The sequence below is a fragment of the Pleurodeles waltl genome, chromosome 1_1, assembly GCF_031143425.1.
Source record: "Pleurodeles waltl isolate 20211129_DDA chromosome 1_1, aPleWal1.hap1.20221129, whole genome shotgun sequence".
Classification (NCBI taxonomy): domain Eukaryota; kingdom Metazoa; phylum Chordata; class Amphibia; order Caudata; family Salamandridae; genus Pleurodeles; species Pleurodeles waltl.
In genome coordinates, this window is record NC_090436.1 from 314,174,387 (window position 1) to 314,193,973 (window position 19,587).

The following is a 19,587-nucleotide window of genomic DNA, read 5'->3' on the forward strand; positions in this document are numbered from 1 at the left end:
CTTCTGGACCGAACAGTTCCTTTTCATTAAAAGGCATATTGAGAACTGCTTGTTGAATCTCTGGTTTAAATCCAGACGTTCGGAGCCATGCATGCCTTCTGATAGTTACAGATGTATTAATTGTCCGTGCAGCTGTATCTGCAGCGTCCATGGAGGAACGTATCTGGTTGTTGGAGATGGTCTGTCCCTCCTCAACCACTTGTTTTGCCCTATTTTGGAAGTCCTTGGGCAGATGTTCAATGAGATGTTGCATCTCGTCCCAGTGGGCTCTGTCATAGCGCGCAAGTAGTGCCTGGGAGTTCGCGATGCGCCACTGGTTTGCAGCTTGTGCTGCGACTCTCTTACCAGCTGCATCGAACTTGCGGCTTTCTTTATCTGGGGGTGGTGCATCTCCAGATGTGTGAGAGTTGGCCCTTTTCCTAGCTGCTCCTACAACAACAGAGTCTGGTGGCAGCTGTGTAGTGATGAAAACCGGGTCCGTAGGAGGCGGCTTATACTTTTTTTCCACCCTTGGTGTGATTGCCCTACTTTTGACCGGCTCCTTAAAGATGTCTTTTGCGTGCCGGAGCATACCAGGGAGCATAGGCAGGCTTTGGTAGGAGCTGTGGGTGGAGGAGAGTGTGTTGAACAAGAAATCATCCTCGACCTGTTCTGAGTGGAGGCTTACGTTATGAAATTGTGCTGCTCTAGCCACCACCTGAGAGTACGCGGTGCTGTCTTCTGGTGGAGATGGCTTTGTAGGGTATGCCTCCGGGCTGTTATCTGACACTGGGGCGTCGTATAGGTCCCATGCGTCCTGATCTTGGTCACCCTGGCTCATGGTGGTGTGAGCTGGGGAGTGAGATGGAGTTTGTGCTGGTGAAACGTTAATCACGGGCGGAGGAGAGGGTGGTGGTGTAACTCTTTTCACCACTTTTGGTTGTGGTGCTTGTTCCGTCTGGAACTCCAACCTTCTCTTTCTCCTAATGGGGGGAAGGGTGCTTATTTTTCCTGTCCCCTGCTGAATGAAGATACGCTTTTGCGTATGGTCCACATCAGTTGCTTGTAGCTCTTCCTCAAACCTATGCTTTTGCATTTGGGAGGTTAGCGAGTGCTCTTCTGTATAAGAGCCTGAAGCTGGGTCGCTTGCAGTTTGTTTCGGCGTCGAAACTTTGTCTGCGTGTTTTTTCGGCTCCGAGGTGACTTTTTTCCTTTTCGGGGCCGAAACCTCTAGGCGTCGATCTGTTTCGGTGCCGCTGTCTCGGCGTCGAGCCGTGTCCACACCGGCATCTCGGTGTCGAGGCTTGTCTCCAGCACTTTCTCGGTCCCGAGAAGGCTGCGTGCCGGTGTCTCGACCGGAGTCGGACGATCTCGGCACTGTTTGGGCCTTTTTCGGTGCCGACGGTCGGTCACCGAATTTATGGGTTGAGCCATGGCCTGGTGGCAGTGGCGTCCCCTGGGCCTTGTAAATGTTTCTTTGTGTGGTTTTCGACGTCTTACTCACGGTTTGTGTATCGTCGAATCCTTCGGAGTCTGAGTCTTGGATCGAGAAGGTACCTTCTTCTTCCTGTTCCTCGAACTCCCGTTGGGCTGTCGGTGCGGACGCCATTTGAAGTCTTCTGGCTCGACGGTCTCGGAGTGTTTTTCGGGACCGGAACGCACGACAGGCCTCGCAGGTGTCTTCGCTGTGCTCAGGTGACAGGCACAGGTTGCAGACCAAATGTTGGTCTGTGTAGGGGTATTTATTGTGGCATTTGGGGCAGAAGCGGAACGGGGTCCGTTCCATCGGCGTTCTTCAGCACGCGGTCGGGCCGACCAGGCCCCGACGGAGGATCGAAAAACTACCCCGAAGGGCACCGGAGCTCTTCGATCTTCGATGCGGTGTGGAATCTAAGTACGCCGATCCCGAACGCAACAATACCGACGAAAATCTTCCGAAATTAGCTAATTTTCCGTTCCGAAACTCGGAGCGACAGGAACACGTCCGAACCCGATGGCGGAAAAAAAACAATCGAAGATGGAGTCGACGCCCATGCGCAATGGAGACAAAAGGAGGAGTCACTCGGTCCCGTGACTCGAAAGACTTCTTCGAAGAAAAACAACTTGTAACACTCCGGCCCAACACCAGATGGCGAGCTATTGCAGAACATGCGTATCTACAGCGACAGATGCCATCGAACATGCATTTTCTTAAGAACAAAACTAACAGACTTTCTTCAAACTGTTTATATTTAATGCTTACCTTATGCTTTTGGATAAGATGAAAATCCTTCCCATAAATTAGAAGTCCATGCTCAAAATTTCTGCATTCGTCTTCTGTCCATGCAGCCATATCATCTGTAAAATGACGAAGAAACTAGCCATCAATTATGAAATCACCATCCTGTTGTGCATTAGTATTTGACGGTTTTAAACTAGTCGGAAATGTCAATCACCTATTAAAAATATAAATAAGCATTTTTTTTTATATCAATCATGAATTGCTATAACCAAAAAACTTTGGAAGACTACTACACAATACTAGGTCTGGGGTTCAGCAGGGCGTTTGTAGTTGGGGAAGGTGTGGTGGTGGTGGGGGGTGAGTTGGGCGGGTAAGAGACTGATTACTAGATTGTAATAGGTAAAGAAATTATTACTAGCCGAGGGGATCGAGGATAGTTGTTAATGATGCCACCCAACAAGGGTGAGGTGATTGAACTGTACCATACATAATTTAGTGAAACATACCACCACACAATGTCTGAACAGGCGTTAAAACAACAAATAGCTGGTTGATAGTAAACTATGGTGTATAATTTGTTAAATGTTTTAAAGAGAGCTGCAGAGCTCAGAAACATTTGTCTTGCAATTAACACAATCTAAAAGACAGGATCATAGGCCAAAAAAAATAGTGACAACAGGGTAAAATTAAGTTCATGTGGAAGAATGAGCACAGTGTACAGAAGCTGTGCACCCCTAGCATGCCACAGGTTTTTTTTCTCTTGTACTTTATCTGCAAGTCCATTAAAGGTGCTCCTCGTTTCTGCTATGGAATTGGTCAATAGCTAGATTCTACTGTATGTCAATTGTTTCCCTTCATTTCCTAGTACAAAGGGGAAGGGTGAGGGGAAATTAATTGACCTGATAGGTGGTGAGAGTGGATTGCCTTCACAGGGTATCAGGACTTTGTGGGGCCATAGGACTATCTCTTGGTTACAGTATCCTGAGTGGGTAGAAAGAGGTTTACCCCCCACCGCCAAAGTGTTTGTAGCTAGTTATGTTTTAGGTTCAAATGCTATGCATACACCGGTCATCTAGTGTGTGGTGTAGACGACTACAAATTGTTTTCCTTTGTAGTCTTCTTTGTCTTGAGCTATCTTGCAACTCCTCCCTGGAGAATATATAGTGTCAGTGCCTCGCCAAAAACACTTACTAAAAAAAACAAAAACAAAAAAACACAATCGCCAGCAACTCAGGACTCCAACCACTAAAAGTCAATGATCATTGTGGTGCTTAGTGAAACAATGCTTCCCTGCCCATTGTACGTTTTCTGGTAAGCACCGATTTTCATCAACCCAGTAAGCTCAATCATGCAAGCCCATTTGAGGTGCTCCGTTTTTTTAACTATAGCTGGCCTCGGACTGCCATCCTGTGACTAAGGGAAAGAAGGAAGCACTTATCTGCCTTTCAAAGAACCAATGATTGGAGTGTCACCAGAAAACCTTAACTGGGGTGGGTATATCCTGAGAAATAGGTGTCTAAAGGAAAGTTACATCAGTCTCACTTAAAGGCACAGGAATTAGTTAGACCCTTAACTTGTCACTGGACTTCAGGTGATAAGGACAGTGTTCATAACTGGACACCAGTGACCGGACATTAGGTCACTGGGGCATGATCCATCGGGAACACACAAGAATTGCATTTACTGTGTGGGATCAGAGTTGTTTGGGTTGCAATTTGTTTGAACCTCTATGACTGGGCACTGATGCTATTAAGTGTTATTTACTAAGCCATACTGATACGTTCTTTCAAACCTCAATCTTCTGGAGCAAATCCTCATTGCTTGCACACACCAAAAAGATGATTAAATGTGTAAAGAAAAGGCAACAAAGTGAAGTCATTGGCTGATTCAGGTGGCCATACAGTAGGTACACAGGCACCAGTGTCGTCCAGAAAGTCAGTTGGCCTGGGTGGTGGACTTTACCAAACATTCTGGTAAAAGGCCCATCCATCGGAGTCTCCTCGATATTTTCAGCAACAGGCAAAGAAAATTGCGACACCATCCTTCCCTTTGCCCACACATAGGTCTTGCATACAGGGAAATCGGAAGACAAGGATGGATTAAAGTGCATGCAAAGCTTTAAGAAAGTGACCCTTTTTGACATGGTCACCCCACTTTTTGTCCTGGGATTAAATGCAATTATGACTGAAGTGCACTGTTTTTTTGCTAGCCAGGTTCCCAGTGCCAAATCTCTTTCCCTAAAACTTACAATTGTTCCCCAATTAACAATACCATTAGCACTCCTCTAAGTCCCTAATAAATTGTACCCCTGGTACCTAGGGCATGGGTACTAAAAAGTGGCCCTAAGGGCTGCAGCATGTATTGTGCCACCCTAAGAGACCCCCTCACCACACTCATGCAGACTGCAATTGCAGGCTGCATGACATGGTGCAGACAAAAGTGAAAACACAACATAACACAAATCCTGTGTGCCATGCCTGCAGACACTGAATGCAATCCAAGTCACCCTTACAGCCCTAAGGCAGGTTGCATTATACTACATATGTGGATATATCTGCATGAGCAGATGCGCCCCACCCCCTATGATGTCTAAGTCAATTCTTAGACATTACAAGTGAACAGGGAAACCATCCTAGGGTATGTACTGGGCACTGGTCAAAACTAGTTTCCCAGCTACATAATGGCTCCACTGAAACCTATGATGTTTGGTATCAAGCATCTTGTATTAATAAACCCACATTGATTCTAGTGATGGATTTATTAATACACGCATCCAGAGGGTACCATAGAAGTACCCCCTGAAACCTACCATCCCCCTCTAGTGTGCTGGCTTACTGGTACAGTCCAACCTGCCACCACAGACAGGTTTCTGACCCCCTACAAGTGAGAGCCCACGGTCTCGGAGGCCAGAAACAATGTAGACTCCAGAGGAAGGTGTTCACACCTCATCCGGTAGGATGGCTAGTGATTTAGCATAGCAAGGCAGGAGACTTTAAAGCCCCTACTGCCTTTGATAAGCGACTGCAGAATTCCAGAGACCTACAGGGTGCCACCCCCTGCCCTGAGGCCTTTTCGGCACAAAGTCAAGCAGAAAATTAGCTATGCTAGGAGGTGTGGAGTACACCCAGGTCAGACACAACCCTAAGGTGAGCTGCCTGATGTGCCCAACTCTAGGAAAATTCCGCCATCTTGGTGATGGCAGAATTAGGAACTCTGGGACATGGTTATGCCTGCTCCCAACAGGAAGCGGTCATATAGGGGGTGTAGTGACCCCAAGGGTAAAAAGCCCATTGGCTACTATCCTTCACTTCTTGTCACGGCCCTAAATCCAGTAGTTAGGGGAACCCCTGGCACCAGAGAAACAGATTCTACTGACCCAAGGACACTGAACAGCTGTGAGAAGCAAGAGCAGAGGAGCAGCGACTGACTTGGCCTCAACCCAGCCTGCCAGCCAGCTGTTCCAGACACTTGAGAAAAAGATGACGTGTCCTACAGCTGACCCTATTCAGCCTGGGAGGGCTGCCAGTACTTCGAGAAACAGCCAGCATCTCCCGTGGAGTAGCAGAGCTACTTCTCTGCAGGCACCCCCAAAAGACAGAGAGCCTATGCAAGCTCCACCCCACTGGACAAAAGAAAACTGCAACACAGCCAGAGTACAAGTGAACAGACGGTGCCCCTGAGGAGCAGAGACCCTCAAGAGTTGAGCCCCCTCCACTTTGGGTTTGACCAGACTGGACCCCCACTCCTGCCTGCAGTCTTTCTGCAGGAATGCAAGAACTGCGAGAGCCCCCAGACAGCCACCAACCTGACCCCAGAAAGCACCCCTGTACCCAAGCCCCCCAGCCTAAGTAGAAGTGGGCCAAATGTGCCAACAGAGTCCTGAGACCCTCTAGAGCTGAGCCCAACTTTGGGTTTGGCCTGATTGGACCCCCCCCCAGTCCCAGCCAGCAGCCTCTTTTTGCAGGAAACACAAACTGCGAGTGGCTCCCACAGAGCGGACCCGCATGACAGAAGACCACTGCACACGAGCCTCACTGAATTGCCGTGGACAACAGTGTCCCTGTATGCCCAGGACCCTCGAGAACAGAGCTCCCCTGTGGGCTCTACCAGACTGACCTCCCAGTTCTTATTTGCAGCCCCTCTCCCCCAGAACCATTTTCCCATTTAAATAAACAGGGCACCAAACGCTGAAAAGCACCTCTGACCCCAGAGGTGACCTGTTGGCACTGCCTTCAACCTTGCCACCATACTCACTTTAAGTCCCGGAGAACAGTCCTTTAAGTCGTTGCTAAATGACCTTATTCAGGATATGTTTAATCTTCACAGGATAACATTACTCTGTTAAAGTCAATGCAAGTGTATTTCCAGTATACTTAAAAAGTGATAACACGAAAGTTACTTACCCAAGTACGAAGTTCTTGGTGTCACAAATATATAAAAATGCTTGTTATTTGTTTTTTTATTTGGGTTTATCTCCTTATTGAGTGTGTGTGTGTATCATTTATTTACTTTGTGTATGCAACAAATGTCTAACACCCCTCCCTGATAATCCTAAGGCTGCTCGATCGCACTACTCCAGATATAGCACCTTGGGATTGCTAGAGCAAACACCTGTCCACTTATAAGGAATACCTGGACTCTTTACACAGCATACCTCTTTTCGGTATACTATATAAAGAGCCAGCTTCCTACAAAGCCTCTCATTAGGGGATTATCCACCCATCAGGTCTTTGGCAAACTGGACGAGGAGGTAAGGAATTTTGGCATTAATGCTGTAATTAAGTCAGCATGTGGAGATCTCAGGCTTCAAAGATATGACAAAAATTGGTCATAGCACCCAATTGTGATCAATGAAATGCTTGTGAAGTTAGGCTTCCACTTCAGCAGGCCTCGAAAATGTACTACAGTTCAGGTGATGTTCCTGGTCAGACACCAATGCCAAACGGCTTGTGCTTGATTCAAATGGACTGGTTGTTGTTTGCTTGCTAGTCGAGTGAATGCAGCCTCATAGTGTTGTCATTCAGAAGGAGGCTCGATGTTGCAGTGATCAATGGAAGGAAAGGTAGTGTGGGGGAGGCTGATCTAAGATGCAGCAGTCATGCGATTTCTGCTCTGAGGGGGACTATTCTTCCAAGAGCTGAGACTTTCCACATTGGCCCTTAAGCCTTCCAGCGAGGCACTCATCACAATAGTTTATGTTGGAGGCTTTTGAAACCTAACTTCCAAGAGGATGTCTTTCTTTCACCACCAAACTAGGGATTGAATGGATTTCATGTCCACATGAGTCCTCTCCTCCCAATTGTGTGATATTTGAAACCATTCGTTTTCTACACACTCAGAGTACATATGTAGCCTGCCATTGAGTTATGATGATGCAGAATACAATGCTGCCTAAGAGAAAGAAGACTTGCTTTATTAGTTCAAATGGAGTCTTTCAGGAGATAGCAGTTCTCCATAGATAATAGTCTTATCCTCAGAAGGAAACACTTTTACAAATCTTGTATACTAAGTACCCCCTAGATATTGAATCTGTTGAGCAGGATTGAGAAAGGATTTGGCTGAACGGATGTAAAGCCCCAGATTCTCTAGAGCTTTATCTGCATTCTACTCCACATATTTTGTTTGGAGCAGGCTTTGATCAACGATCACCTAGATAAAGGTACACAAACATACCTATTCTCTGGAGAACAGCTTGCAACATGGCTGTGCGCTTGGAAATTCCTTTGAGCAGTAATCTTAGGAGGATTTTGTATTGTTAATTATAGCTCCTAATTTGAAATCTAACAAATCACCTATGCTGTGGACAATCCATGGTGTTAAAGAAGGCATCTTGCAGAACTACTGATTCAATTCAAATTCTATAGTGAGGATGTGGGAAGATTTTTTTAAATGTATTTTTAATGCAAAACAAAATTAAAAAATGTGAGTGCGAAACAGGCCTTTTTGCATGGTTACCCTGACTTTTTGCCCCAGTTTGTCTGCTAGGTACTGGTATAATAGCTCTGAATTGCCCTCGGCGCTGCTAAACAGGACTCGGTGCATGTGCTCAGACTCTTAAAATGAAGCATGTTCGACTGAATTATCCCAGATTGGCGTAGCCTAGCTTATTTGTAAGTCCCTGGTATACAGTACCAGGGGTATCCAGGGCCAGTAAGTTAGTGTGTCCATCAGGGACTGAAGCACTTGTTGCTCCAGCTTGAGTATGACAAGGTAAAACATGGCTCTCGGACTGCCATGGCAGAATGGAAAGGCAGTCTGAAACTGCTAACTTGACTTGCCATTTAAAGTAATGGCAACGCCCAAATCTCACCTGTAATGTATGAAAGTCACCCCTACGGCAGGCCTTACAAGCCGTAAGGCAGGGTGCTGTATATTAAACATGGAACATGTACTTTTACATGTTCCATTGTCGTTTTTACTGTGGAAAGGGTAGAAAGGGTAGAAGCCCCATTGGCAAGTAGAAAGTTACAGGCTGGCACCTGAGCCCTGCTAACTCCTAAATGGGACTAATAAGTCTAGGAATGTGGCTATCTACGTAGTGTACCAATGCAGGGGCACACTATGCAGACAGTCCATTAATCGTTTACAGGGATTAAATAATCCCAAATGCTCTTTTTGTGGTAGCGTGGGCGACCAGTTTAGGCTTATCAGAGGATAGTGTTAAACATTTGTTGAACACACAGTCAATAAATCAGACATACACGCAAGAAGAAACTCGAGCCCAATTTAGAGAAATAGTATCGATTTTTATATTAACTTAGATACAAGATCTACATGATTAGGTAAGTACTTTTGAGGTAGTGACTTTTAAAGTTACAGTAAATTTAGCTGTCAAATCTTGGGCATGAGCCTCAAATGCGGTAATGTTATCATATGGGGAGAACCTACACTGCACAGGGTCACTTGCAAATGACTTACAGGACTGTTCTATTGGACTTAACGTAAGTAGGACCCAAGGTCCTTAGAACCACAGCACTTTCGGGTTACTGTCCTGGTGTGCCCGTGTACTAGACGAAGGTCACTACCTATGTCCAGCTACATAATGCTAACTCCGAACCTAGGAATGTTTAGTACCAAACATGTCGGAATCATACCTCAATACTGATGCCAGTATTGGTTGTATGAATACATGCATTCTGTGGGCTCCTTAGAGGACCCCCAGCTTTGCTCCTACCAGTTTGCAGGGTTTTCCCAGGCAGCCCGCGCTGCTGCCATCCTACAGACGGGTTTCTGTTTTCCTGCTGCTTGAACAGCTCAAGCCTGGGAAGGCACAACAAAAAGATTTCCTTTGGGAGAGGGAGACAATACCCTCTCCGTTTGGAGATAGTGGTTACATGGCTTGGGAGGGTATAGCCTCCCCGAGCCACTGGTATGCTTTGAAGGGCACATTTGGTGACCTCCTTGCCTAAACCAGTCTGCACTGGTTCAGGGGCCTCCATCCTCGTGGATGCAGCCACCACAGGCAACTCACAGGCAGCAGACACAGGAGTCGCATTGAGGCCCACTCAGCACACCTGGAAAGGAGTCCCATGTCGCTAGAGCAGGAAACCGAACGTTGCAGGCAAGAGTGCTGGATGCCAAAGCAACACACAGCCTGAAGATCCCTTGGATGGAGAGTCAACAAGCCGTGGTAGCTGCAAGAGTCGCAGTGCACAGAGGTACCATCCTGCAAGGAGAGGCAAAGACGCAAAACCACCAAAGTTGGACAGCTTGTAGAGGGGACCACCACCTGTGTTGCAGGAGAGAGGACCCAAGCGGCCAGTCGTTGATGCAGTTGATGCCTGCAGATGCAGAGGAATGACTCCTTCACTGCAAGGGAGATTCCTTCTTGCTGCATACTGAAAATGTGCCGCCCTCAGAGGATGCACAGCCAGGGAAACAATGTTGCAGAGCAAAGTCATTGGTGGAGCTGCAGCTTGTAAGTTCCTGTGAAGTTCAGTTGCGGTTCCAGTGACCAGACGTTGAAGCAAACGTTGCATAGGAGTCATGCTGGAATCTTGCCCGTCGAATCAGAGGACCCATCCAAGAGAGAGAACCTAAAGAGCCCTGAAAGGGAAATTGGTCACCTAGCCAGTTGACCACCAATCAGGAGGGGGCTCTGACGTCACCTGCCTGACCTGGCCAATAACACGCTCCCAGAGTTCCCTGCCAACCTTGGATTTAAGATGGCAGAACTCAGGGACCCTCTGGAGGAGCTCTGGGCACTACCCCAGGGGTGATGATGGAAAGGGGAGTGGTCACTCCCATTTCCATTGTCCAGTTTCACGCCAATAGCAGGGACTGGCGCTCCCGGAACCTGTGTAGACTGTTTTATGCAAGGAGGGCACCAAATGTGCCCTTCAAAGCATACCAGTGGCTTGGGGTGGCAACCCCTCCCAAACCATGTAACACCTATTTCCAAAGGGAGAGGGTGTTACCCCCCTTTTCCAAAGGAAATCCTTTTTTCTGCCTTCCTGGGCATGAGCTATTCAAGCAGTAGGAGGGCACAAACCTGTCTGAGGGGTGGCAGCAGCTTGGGCTGCCCGGAAAACCCCAGAAGGCTGGTAGGAGCAATGCTGAGGGCACTCTAGGGAGCCCCCGGAGTGCAAAGAATCATACGTCCAATACTGGCAACAGTATTGGGGTATGATTCCGACATGCGATACCAAACATGCCTAAGTTCAGAGTTGTCCAGTACACGCATAAAATGGTGTCCCCCGTACTCACTAAGTCCAGGAAAAATAAACTGGAGTTTGTGGGGGCACCTCTGCTAGTGCAGGGGTGCCTTCACACACAGGTACCTGCACCCTGCCCTCTGGGCTAGGAGTGACTGGTGCAGTGACCTGTAGTGAAAAAGGGTGCATGTACCCTTTCATGCGGCTGCAATGGCAGGCCTGCGGAACACTTTGCATGGGCTCCCCATGGATGGCATAATATATGATGCAGCCCATGGGGATCCCCTTGGTACCCCAATACAATTGGTACCTGTAAGGAAATGCCTCCTTGGCATGGTTGCCCCCTGACTTTTTGCCTTTGCTGATGCTATGTTTACAATTGAAAGTGTGCTGAGGCCTGCTAACCAGGCCCCAGCACCAGTGTTCTTTCCCTAACCTGTACTTTTGTATCCACAATTGGCAGACCCTGGCATCCAGATAAGTCCCTTGTAACTGGTACTTCTAGTACCAAGGGCCCTGATGCCAAGGAAGGTCTCTAAGGGCTGCAGCATGTCTTATGCCACCCTGGAGACCTCTCACTCAGCACAGACACACTGCTTGCCAGCTTGTGTGTGCTAGTGAGGACAAAACGAGTAAGTCGACATGGCACTCCCCTCAGGGTGCCATGCCAGCCTCTCACTGCCTATGCAGTATAGGTAAGACACCCCTCTAGCAGGCCTTACAGCCCTAAGGCAGGGTGCACTATACCATAGGTGAGGGTACCAGTGCATGAGCACTGTACCCCTACAGTGTCTAAGCAAAACCTTAGACATTGTAAGTGCAGGGTAGCCATAAGAGTATATGGTCTGGGAGTCTGTTTTACACGAACTCCACAGCACCATAATGGCTACACTGAAAACTGGGAAGTTTGGTATCAAACTTCTCAGCACAATAAATGCACACTGATGCCAGTGTACATTTTATTGCAAAATACACCCCAGAGGGCACCTTAGAGGTGCCCCCTGAAACTTAACCGACTATCTGTGTAGGCTGACTAGTTCCAGCAGCCTGCCACACTAGAGACATGTTGCTGGCCCCATGGGGAGAGTGCCTTTGTCACTCTGAGGCCAGTAACAAAGCCTGCACTGGGTGGAGATGCTAACACCTCCCCCAGGCAGGAGCTGTAACACCTGGCGGTGAGCCTCAAAAGGCTCACCCCTTTGTCACAGCACCGCAGGACACTCCAGCTAGTGGAGTTGCCCACCCCCTCCGGCCCCCACTTTTGGCGGCAAGGCCGGAGAAAATAATGAGAATAACAAGGAGGAGTCACTGGCCAGTCAGGACAGCCCCTAAGGTGTCCTGAGCTGAGGTGACTCACTTTTAGAAATCCTCCATCTTGCAGATGGAGGATTCCCCCAATAGGGTTAGGATTGTGACCCCCTCCCCTTGGGAGGAGGCACAAAGAGGGTGTACCCACCCTCAGGGCTAGCAGCCATTGGCTACTAACCCCCCAGACCTAAACACGCCCTTAAATTTAGTATTTAAGGGCTACCCTGAACCCTAGAAAATTAGATTCCTGCAACAACAACAAGGACTGCCTAGCTCAAAACCCCTGCAGAGGAAGACCAGAAGACAACAACTGCCTTGGCTCCAGAAACTCACCGGCCTGTCTCCTGCCTTCCAAAGAACTCTGCTCCAGCGACGCCTTCCAAAGGGACAGGCGACCTCTGCATCCTCTGAGGACTGCCCTGCTTCGACGACGACAAGAAACTCCCGAGGACAGCGGACCTGCTCCAAAAAGACTGCAACTTTGTTTCAAGAAGCAGCCTTAAAGAACCCTGCAACTCCCCGCAAGAAGCGTGAGACTTGCAACACTGCACCCGGCGACCCCGACTCGGCTGGTGGAGGACCAACACCTCAGGGAGGACCCCCGGACTACTCTACGACTGTGAGTACCAAAACCTGTCCCCCCTGAGCCCCCACAGCGCCGCCTGCAGAGGGAATCCCGAGGCTTCCCCTGACCGCGACTCTCTGAAACCTAAGTCCCGACACCTGGAAAAGACCCTGCACCCGCAGCCCCCAGGACCTGAAGGACCGGACTTTCACTGCAGAAGTGACCCCCAGGAGTCCCTCTCCCTTGCCCAAGTGGAGGTTTCCCTGAGGAAGCACCCCCTTGCCTGCCTGCAGCGCTGAAGAGATCCCTTGATCTCTCATTGACTTCCATTGCGAACCCAACGCTTGTTCGAACACTGCACCCGGCCGCCCCCGCACCGCTGAGGGTGAAATTTCTGTGTGGGCTTGTGTCCCCCCCGGTGCCCTACAAAACCCCCCTGGTCTGTCCTCCGAAGACGCGGGTACTTACCTGCTGGCAGACTGGAACCGGGGCACCCCCTTCTCTCCATTGAAGCCTATGCGTTTTGGGCACCACTTTGAACTCTGCACCTGACCGGCCCTGAGCTGCTGGTGTGGTAACTTTGGGGTTGCTCTGAACCCCCAACGGTGGGCTACCTTGGACCAAGAACTGAACCCTGTAAGTGTCTTACTTACCTGGTAAAACTAACAAAAACTTACCTCCCCCAGGAACTGTGAAAATTGCACTGTGTCCACTTTTAAAGTAGCTATTTGTGAATAACTTGAAAAGTATACATGCAATTGAAATGATTCAAAGTTCCTAATGTACTTACCTGCAATACCTTTCAAACAAGATATTACATGTTAAATTTGAACCTGTGGTTCTTAAAATAAACTAAGAAAAGATATTTTTCTATAACAAAACCTATTGGCTGGATTTGTCTCTGAGTGTGTGTACCTCATTTATTGTCTATGTGTATGTACAACAAATGCTTAACACTACTCCTTGGATAAGCCTACTGCTCGACCACACTACCACAAAATAGAGCATTAGTATTATCTATTTTTACCACTATTTTACCTCTAAGGGGAACCCTTGGACTCTGTGCATGCTATTCCTTACTTTGAAATAGCACATACAGAGCCAACTTCCTACAGTACCTCGCTACCATATACTAGGTGTAGGAAGCTGGCTCTGTATATAATATATCAAAATGAGATATTGTGTGCACAGAGTCCAGGTGTTCCCCAAGAGGCTTGACAGAGGCAATAATAGATAAAACAAATGCTCTATTATATGTGGTAGTGTGGTCGAGCAGTTAGGCTTATCAGAGGGTAGTGTTAAACACTTGTTGTACACACACACACACACATACACACAGACAATAAGAGAAACACACACTCAATGACTTAACTCCGACCAATAGGTTTTTATTTTGTTACTTTATTACTAGAACCACAAGATTCAGTTCAGAAACAGTTACTGTTGACGGTAAGTACTCAACACAGATACCAATGCAACTGTTTCACATTAGCAAAGATTTTTTTTTTTTTAAGTAAACAGAGAATATCTTTTTCAAAAGTGGACACGGTGCATTTTTCAGAACAGTTCCTGGGGGGAGAAAATAAAGTACAGTTTTAAAGGAAAGTACACGACTTACAGTTCTAGTCTCTGGGTTATAGGTAGTCCACTGTTGGGTGTTCAAATCAACCCCGAACACCCACCACTAGCAACACGGGGCCAGCCGCAGAGGTCAAAGTTGAGCAATTTTAACGTGGACTCCTATAGAGACAAGGGGTACTCGGAATTCAGTCTGCCAGCAGGTAAGTACCCGTAGCTCGGCGGGCAGACCAGGGGAGATAAGAGGAGCACTGGAGGGGACACAAGTAGGCACCAATCCCAGACCCTCAGCGGCACTGGGGCGGCCAGGTCCAGGGTGCAAACAGGGCGTCTGGTTTCCAATGAAACTCTATAAAGAGACACAGGAGTCCACGGGAGTTCTTGATCCTCTGATGTAGGTAGTCCTCTGGAGGTTTTTCCAGAGGTCGCTGGACCTGCAGGATGCGTCGCTTTTCTTCTGCAGGTTCTCTGAAGCAGAGACAGGGCGGTGGGCCTGGGGCCAAGTCATTGTTGTCTCCTTTCCTTCTCTGCTGGGGTTTCCGCTAAGCAGTCCTTCCACTTTTTGTGAGGTTGTCTGGAATTTGACTAGCTTGGTTCAGGGAGCCCTTAATTACAAGATTTAGGGGTGATCTTAGGGGTCAGAGGGCAGTAGCCAATGGCTACTGTCCCGAGGGTGGCTACACCCTCCTTGTGCTCACTCCCTTTGGGGAGGGGAGCACATTCATGTCCCTATTGGTCCCTGTCCTCCAAACCAAGATGGGGGATTTTGCAAGAAGGGGGTTCACTTCAGCTCTGGACACCTAAGGGGTGGTCCGTTCTGGCTGAGGTGGTGACACTTCCTTGTTTATCTTAACTATCCCTCTCGACTTACCGCCAAAAGTGGGGCTTTGTCTGGGGGCTGGGCATCTCCATTAGCTGGAGTGCCCTGGGGCATTGTAACATGCAGCCTGAGCCTTTGAGGCTCACTGCTAGGTGTTACAGTTCCTGCATGGGGGAGGTGTGAAGCACCTCCACCCAGTGCAGGCTTTGTTTCTGGTCCCAAAGAGCACAATGGCTCTCACCCCAGGGGGTCAGAAACTCATCTCAGTGGCAGGCTGGCACAGACCATTCAGTCCTGCACTGAAGGATTGGGTAAAATACAGGGGGCATCTCGAAGATATCCTCTGTGTGCATTTTTTTATCAAATCCCACACTGGCATCAGTGTGGGTTTATTAGTGCTTACAATGTCTAATAATGGACTTAGACACTGTAGGGGCATATTGCTCATGCAGCTATGTCCTCACCTGTGGTATAATGCACCCTGCCTTAGGGCTTTAAGGCCTGCTAGAGGGTCGACTTACCTATGCCACCGGCAGTGTTCTGTGTGCATGGCACCCTGAGGGGGATGCCATGTCGACCTTGCCTTTTTCTCCCCACCAACACACACAATCTGCAATGGCAGTGTCCATGTTTAGGTGAGGTTTCCCTTAGGGTGGCACAACACATCCTGCAGCCCTTGGAGACCTTCCCTGGTCACAGGGCCTTTGGTATCACTGGTACAGTTTGCAAGGGACTTATCTGTGTGCCAGGGGTGTGCCAATTGTGGAAACAATTGTTCATTTTTAATGAAAGAACACTGGTGCTGGGGCCTGGTTAGCAGGGTCCCAGCACACACTCAGTCAAGTCAGCATCAATATCAGGCAAAATTTAGGGTGGGTAACTACAACAAGGACCATTTTCCTACACTAGGGACTTACATGGGAGCACCAGTATGCCAAATGTGGGGTGTCAGTAACCAAGTTAGAAAGGAGAGAGCATAATCACTGGGGTACTGGTTAGCAAGATTCCAGTGAACACAGTGAAACACACAGACAACAGGCAGAAAAATAGGGGTAACCATGCCAAGAAAGAGGGTACTTTCCAGCACCTGTGAAGTCTAGCAGCAGTTCCAGTGGCCAGGAGCATAGAAGATCAATGCAGAGGAGTTGTGGTGGAGTCTTACATGCCGAATTTGGGGACCACCCCACCAGGGAGTCCCTAAATAGCCCTCTCTGCAAGGTGACCACCTATTTGGGGAGGGGGGGGGAATCACAGACGTCAGTCACCTGTCCTGACCAACCAAGGGCCTCTGCACATCATGATTTCAAGATGGCCATCTGGAGGAGCTCTGGGCACCACCCATGGGGTAGTATAGTGATGGACAGGGGAGTGGTCACTCCCCTTTCCTTTGTGTACTTTCGTGCCTGAGAAGGGACAGGGGGGTCCCTGGACTCTTACAAACCGGATTATGAAAGGAAGGCACTAAATGTGCCTTTCAAAGAAAGCTGGAGGGGGGGAGGCTATCCCCTCCATAGCCTTGTAACACCTATTTCGAAATCCTTTGTTCTGCCTTCCCCTGCTTCAACTGGTCGAGCAGCAGGAGGGCAGAAACCTGTCTGAGGTACGGCAGCAGCGTGGGCTGCCTGCAAACCCTGAAAAACTGGTAGAAGCAATACTGGGGGGTCCTCTAAGGTGCTCCCAGAGTACATGGAATCATACCACCAATACTGGCATGTTTGAGGTTCAGAGTTAGCATTATGTAGCTGGACCACAGTGATCAGGAATGCAGGAGTGAACCACTGGATTTCCTCAAAACCACCCCCAAAGGATGAAAAGAAGAAAAAGACACCAAGAACAGCCTACAATAAATCTGCAATGGATTACCGAAGATGGAGACCAAGTCCAGAAGTGTGTGGAGTCCAGGGGGGAATAGGAGATACTACCCACCCAGCGGTACTTTTTGGTGCTGGTCAACGAAGAAGGAAGACAGGTCGGCACTGCAGCACAGAAGCTGGAGAAGAGTTCCTGATACGTGCAAAAGGTGTCCCACACTGGAAGCGGGATTGCAGATGGCTGTCGGTGAAGGATTTCCACCAACAAACCTTAGCAAAGGCAAACTCACTGTTGGAGGAAAAGGGATGCTGCTGGGGGACCAGCAAGGTCCAAGAGGGCTCTACCCAGGAGGGGGAGTCACAGGGAACCCTCTGAGCTGCAGAAGGCCCACAGACGTCACAGCAGCAGCCCACACAGAACCACAGAAGTTGCTCCCATGTCCATGACCACACAGAGGCCCAGGAGTTGCAGGAGGGAGTACTGGGGGCTGGAGCTAGACATCACTTTAAGGTCCCCTTAAAGGTGAAGCAAACAAGCCTTGGCAGCTGCAAAGGACGTGGTGGACGGGGGTAATGTCTTACGTGGAGTGGAAAGGAATTACCACCACCACCAAAGTGCGACCGCTAGTAGAGAGGACCACGGGAGACTCTCCGGACCACCACCCATGATGTACATTCCACACCACTCAGGATGAGGGGAGATCCACGCTACCGGTCTTCGTTGCAGCCAGGTACCTGTAGTTACAGCAGAGTGATGCCTTCAACCCAAGGTAGATTCCTTCTTCTTGTGCAGGCTAAAGAGTTGCAGTCTTCGGAGGATGCACGGCTGGGAAAATGCTGCAAAGCTGGCAGGAATTCTGGATACAATGTTGCAGAAGAGTCTTCCTTGTGGATCTGCAACTTGTGGGTTCCTTGGGACAAAAGTCGAAGCAGAGGTTGCAGAGGAGTCCTGCTGGAATCTTGCAAGCCAAATCTGAGGACCCAACCCAGAGGAAGACCCTATATAGCCCAAAGAGGGGGCTTGGTCACCTAACCAGGTAACTACTAATCAGAGGGTGCCGCTGACGTCACCGGCCTGGCCTGGCCACTCAGATGCTCCCAGAGTTCCCTGCCAACCTTGAAATCATGATGGCAGAACACAGGGACCCTATGGTGGAGCTCTGGGCACCACCCCTGGGGTAGTGATGGACAGGGGAGTGGTCCACTTCCCTTTCCATTGTCCAGTTTCATGCAAGAGCAGGGACTGGGGGTCCCTGAACTGGGGTGGACTAGTTTATGCACGGAGGGCACCAAATGTGCCCTTCAAAGCAAACCAGTGGTTTGGGGAGGCAACCCCTCCCAAGCCAGTCACACCTATTTCCAAAGGGAGAGGGTGTTATCTCTCCCTCTCCCAAAGGAAATCCTTTGTTCTGCCTTCCTGGGCTTGATCAGATGAAGCAGCAGGAGGGAAGAAACCTGTGACGGGTGGCAGCAGCTGGGCTGCCCGGAAAACCCTGTAAGGCTGGTGGTAGCAATGCTGGGGGGTCCTCCAAGGATACCTGACCTGGGTACCTAGGTGCCATATACTAGGGATTTCCAAGATGCCAACTGTGGGAATAAAAAGTTGCCAGTAACCAAAGGGAATGCACAGTCACTGGGGTCCTGGCCATCTTGAATCCAAAGTGAACAGTGGCCTCTGGGAGCGTCTGAGTGGCCAGGTGAGGCAGGTGACGTCAGAGCCCCATCCTGGTAAGTGGTCACCTGGCTAAGTGACCAATCCCCCTTTCAGGGCTATTTAGGGTCTCTCTCTTGGATGGGTCCTCAGATTCGGCTTGCAAGATTCCAGCAGGACTCCTCTGCAACCTCTACTTCTACCCAATGGAACCGGGACAGGACCCTGCAGGAACTGATAATCTGCATCCATGACGAAGACTCTGCTTGCAACATTGTTTCCATGGGTCCTTCCAGCTACTGCAACATTTCCCCGGCTGTGCATACTCTCAGGCAGAAAGTCTTCAGTCTGAACGAGAAGGAAGAAAATCTACCTTGGAGTGAAGGAGTCACTCCCCTGCATCTGCAAGCACCAACTGAGATGACGACCAGCTGCGTGGATCTCTTCTCATCCTGAGCTGCGTAGATTCTACATCACAGGTGGTGGTCCGGAGTAGTCCACTTGGTCCTCTCTGCCACCTGTCTAACTTTGGTGGCAGTAACCCTTTGCCTTCCCACGCAGCCACAGTAGCCCAGTGCAGTGTCTCTTGCAGCTACCAAGGCTTCTTGGCATCTCCGCCAAGGGATATTCAGGCTCCCTGTAGCCCCAGCCCCCAGCACTCCTTCCTGCGACAAACAGCCCCCTGCATGCTTCTCCTGCGGTGTGGGACCCTTCTCCAGTTGGGCTGCGTGGGCTCCTAGTTCCTCTTCCAGTTGATCTCCTGTGGGGGCTGCCTTTTCTTCTGTGGACTCTGTGCCTTGTTGAAGGTCCCCCTTCCAGTACCTTGCTGGTCCCCGGCAGCTCCACTTTTGCTTCACCTTGACTTCTGCCTTTGCCAAGGCTTGTTGGGTGGTTTTCCACACCACTGACCGTCTGCAATCATCCATCTGGCGTGGGACGTCGTCTGCATCCTCCAGGAACTTTTCACTGACTCTAGGGCGGCACTGCTGGCCCTCGTCAT

The 19,587-nt window shown here is 49.3% G+C and overlaps 1 protein-coding gene across 9 annotated transcripts in view; it reads right to left on the minus strand.

The window, feature by feature from the left end:
• The window catches only part of MIER3 (MIER family member 3), a 262,722-nt gene that overhangs the window by 126,219 nt on the left and 116,916 nt on the right, over positions 1-19,587 (minus strand). For all 9 annotated transcript variants that reach the window (XM_069222367.1, XM_069222376.1, XM_069222395.1 and 6 more), the window contains one exon: positions 2,222-2,316. In XM_069222367.1, the coding sequence (XP_069078468.1) occupies positions 2,222-2,316 (95 nt within the window). The remainder of the gene's footprint in view (positions 1-2,221; positions 2,317-19,587) is intronic.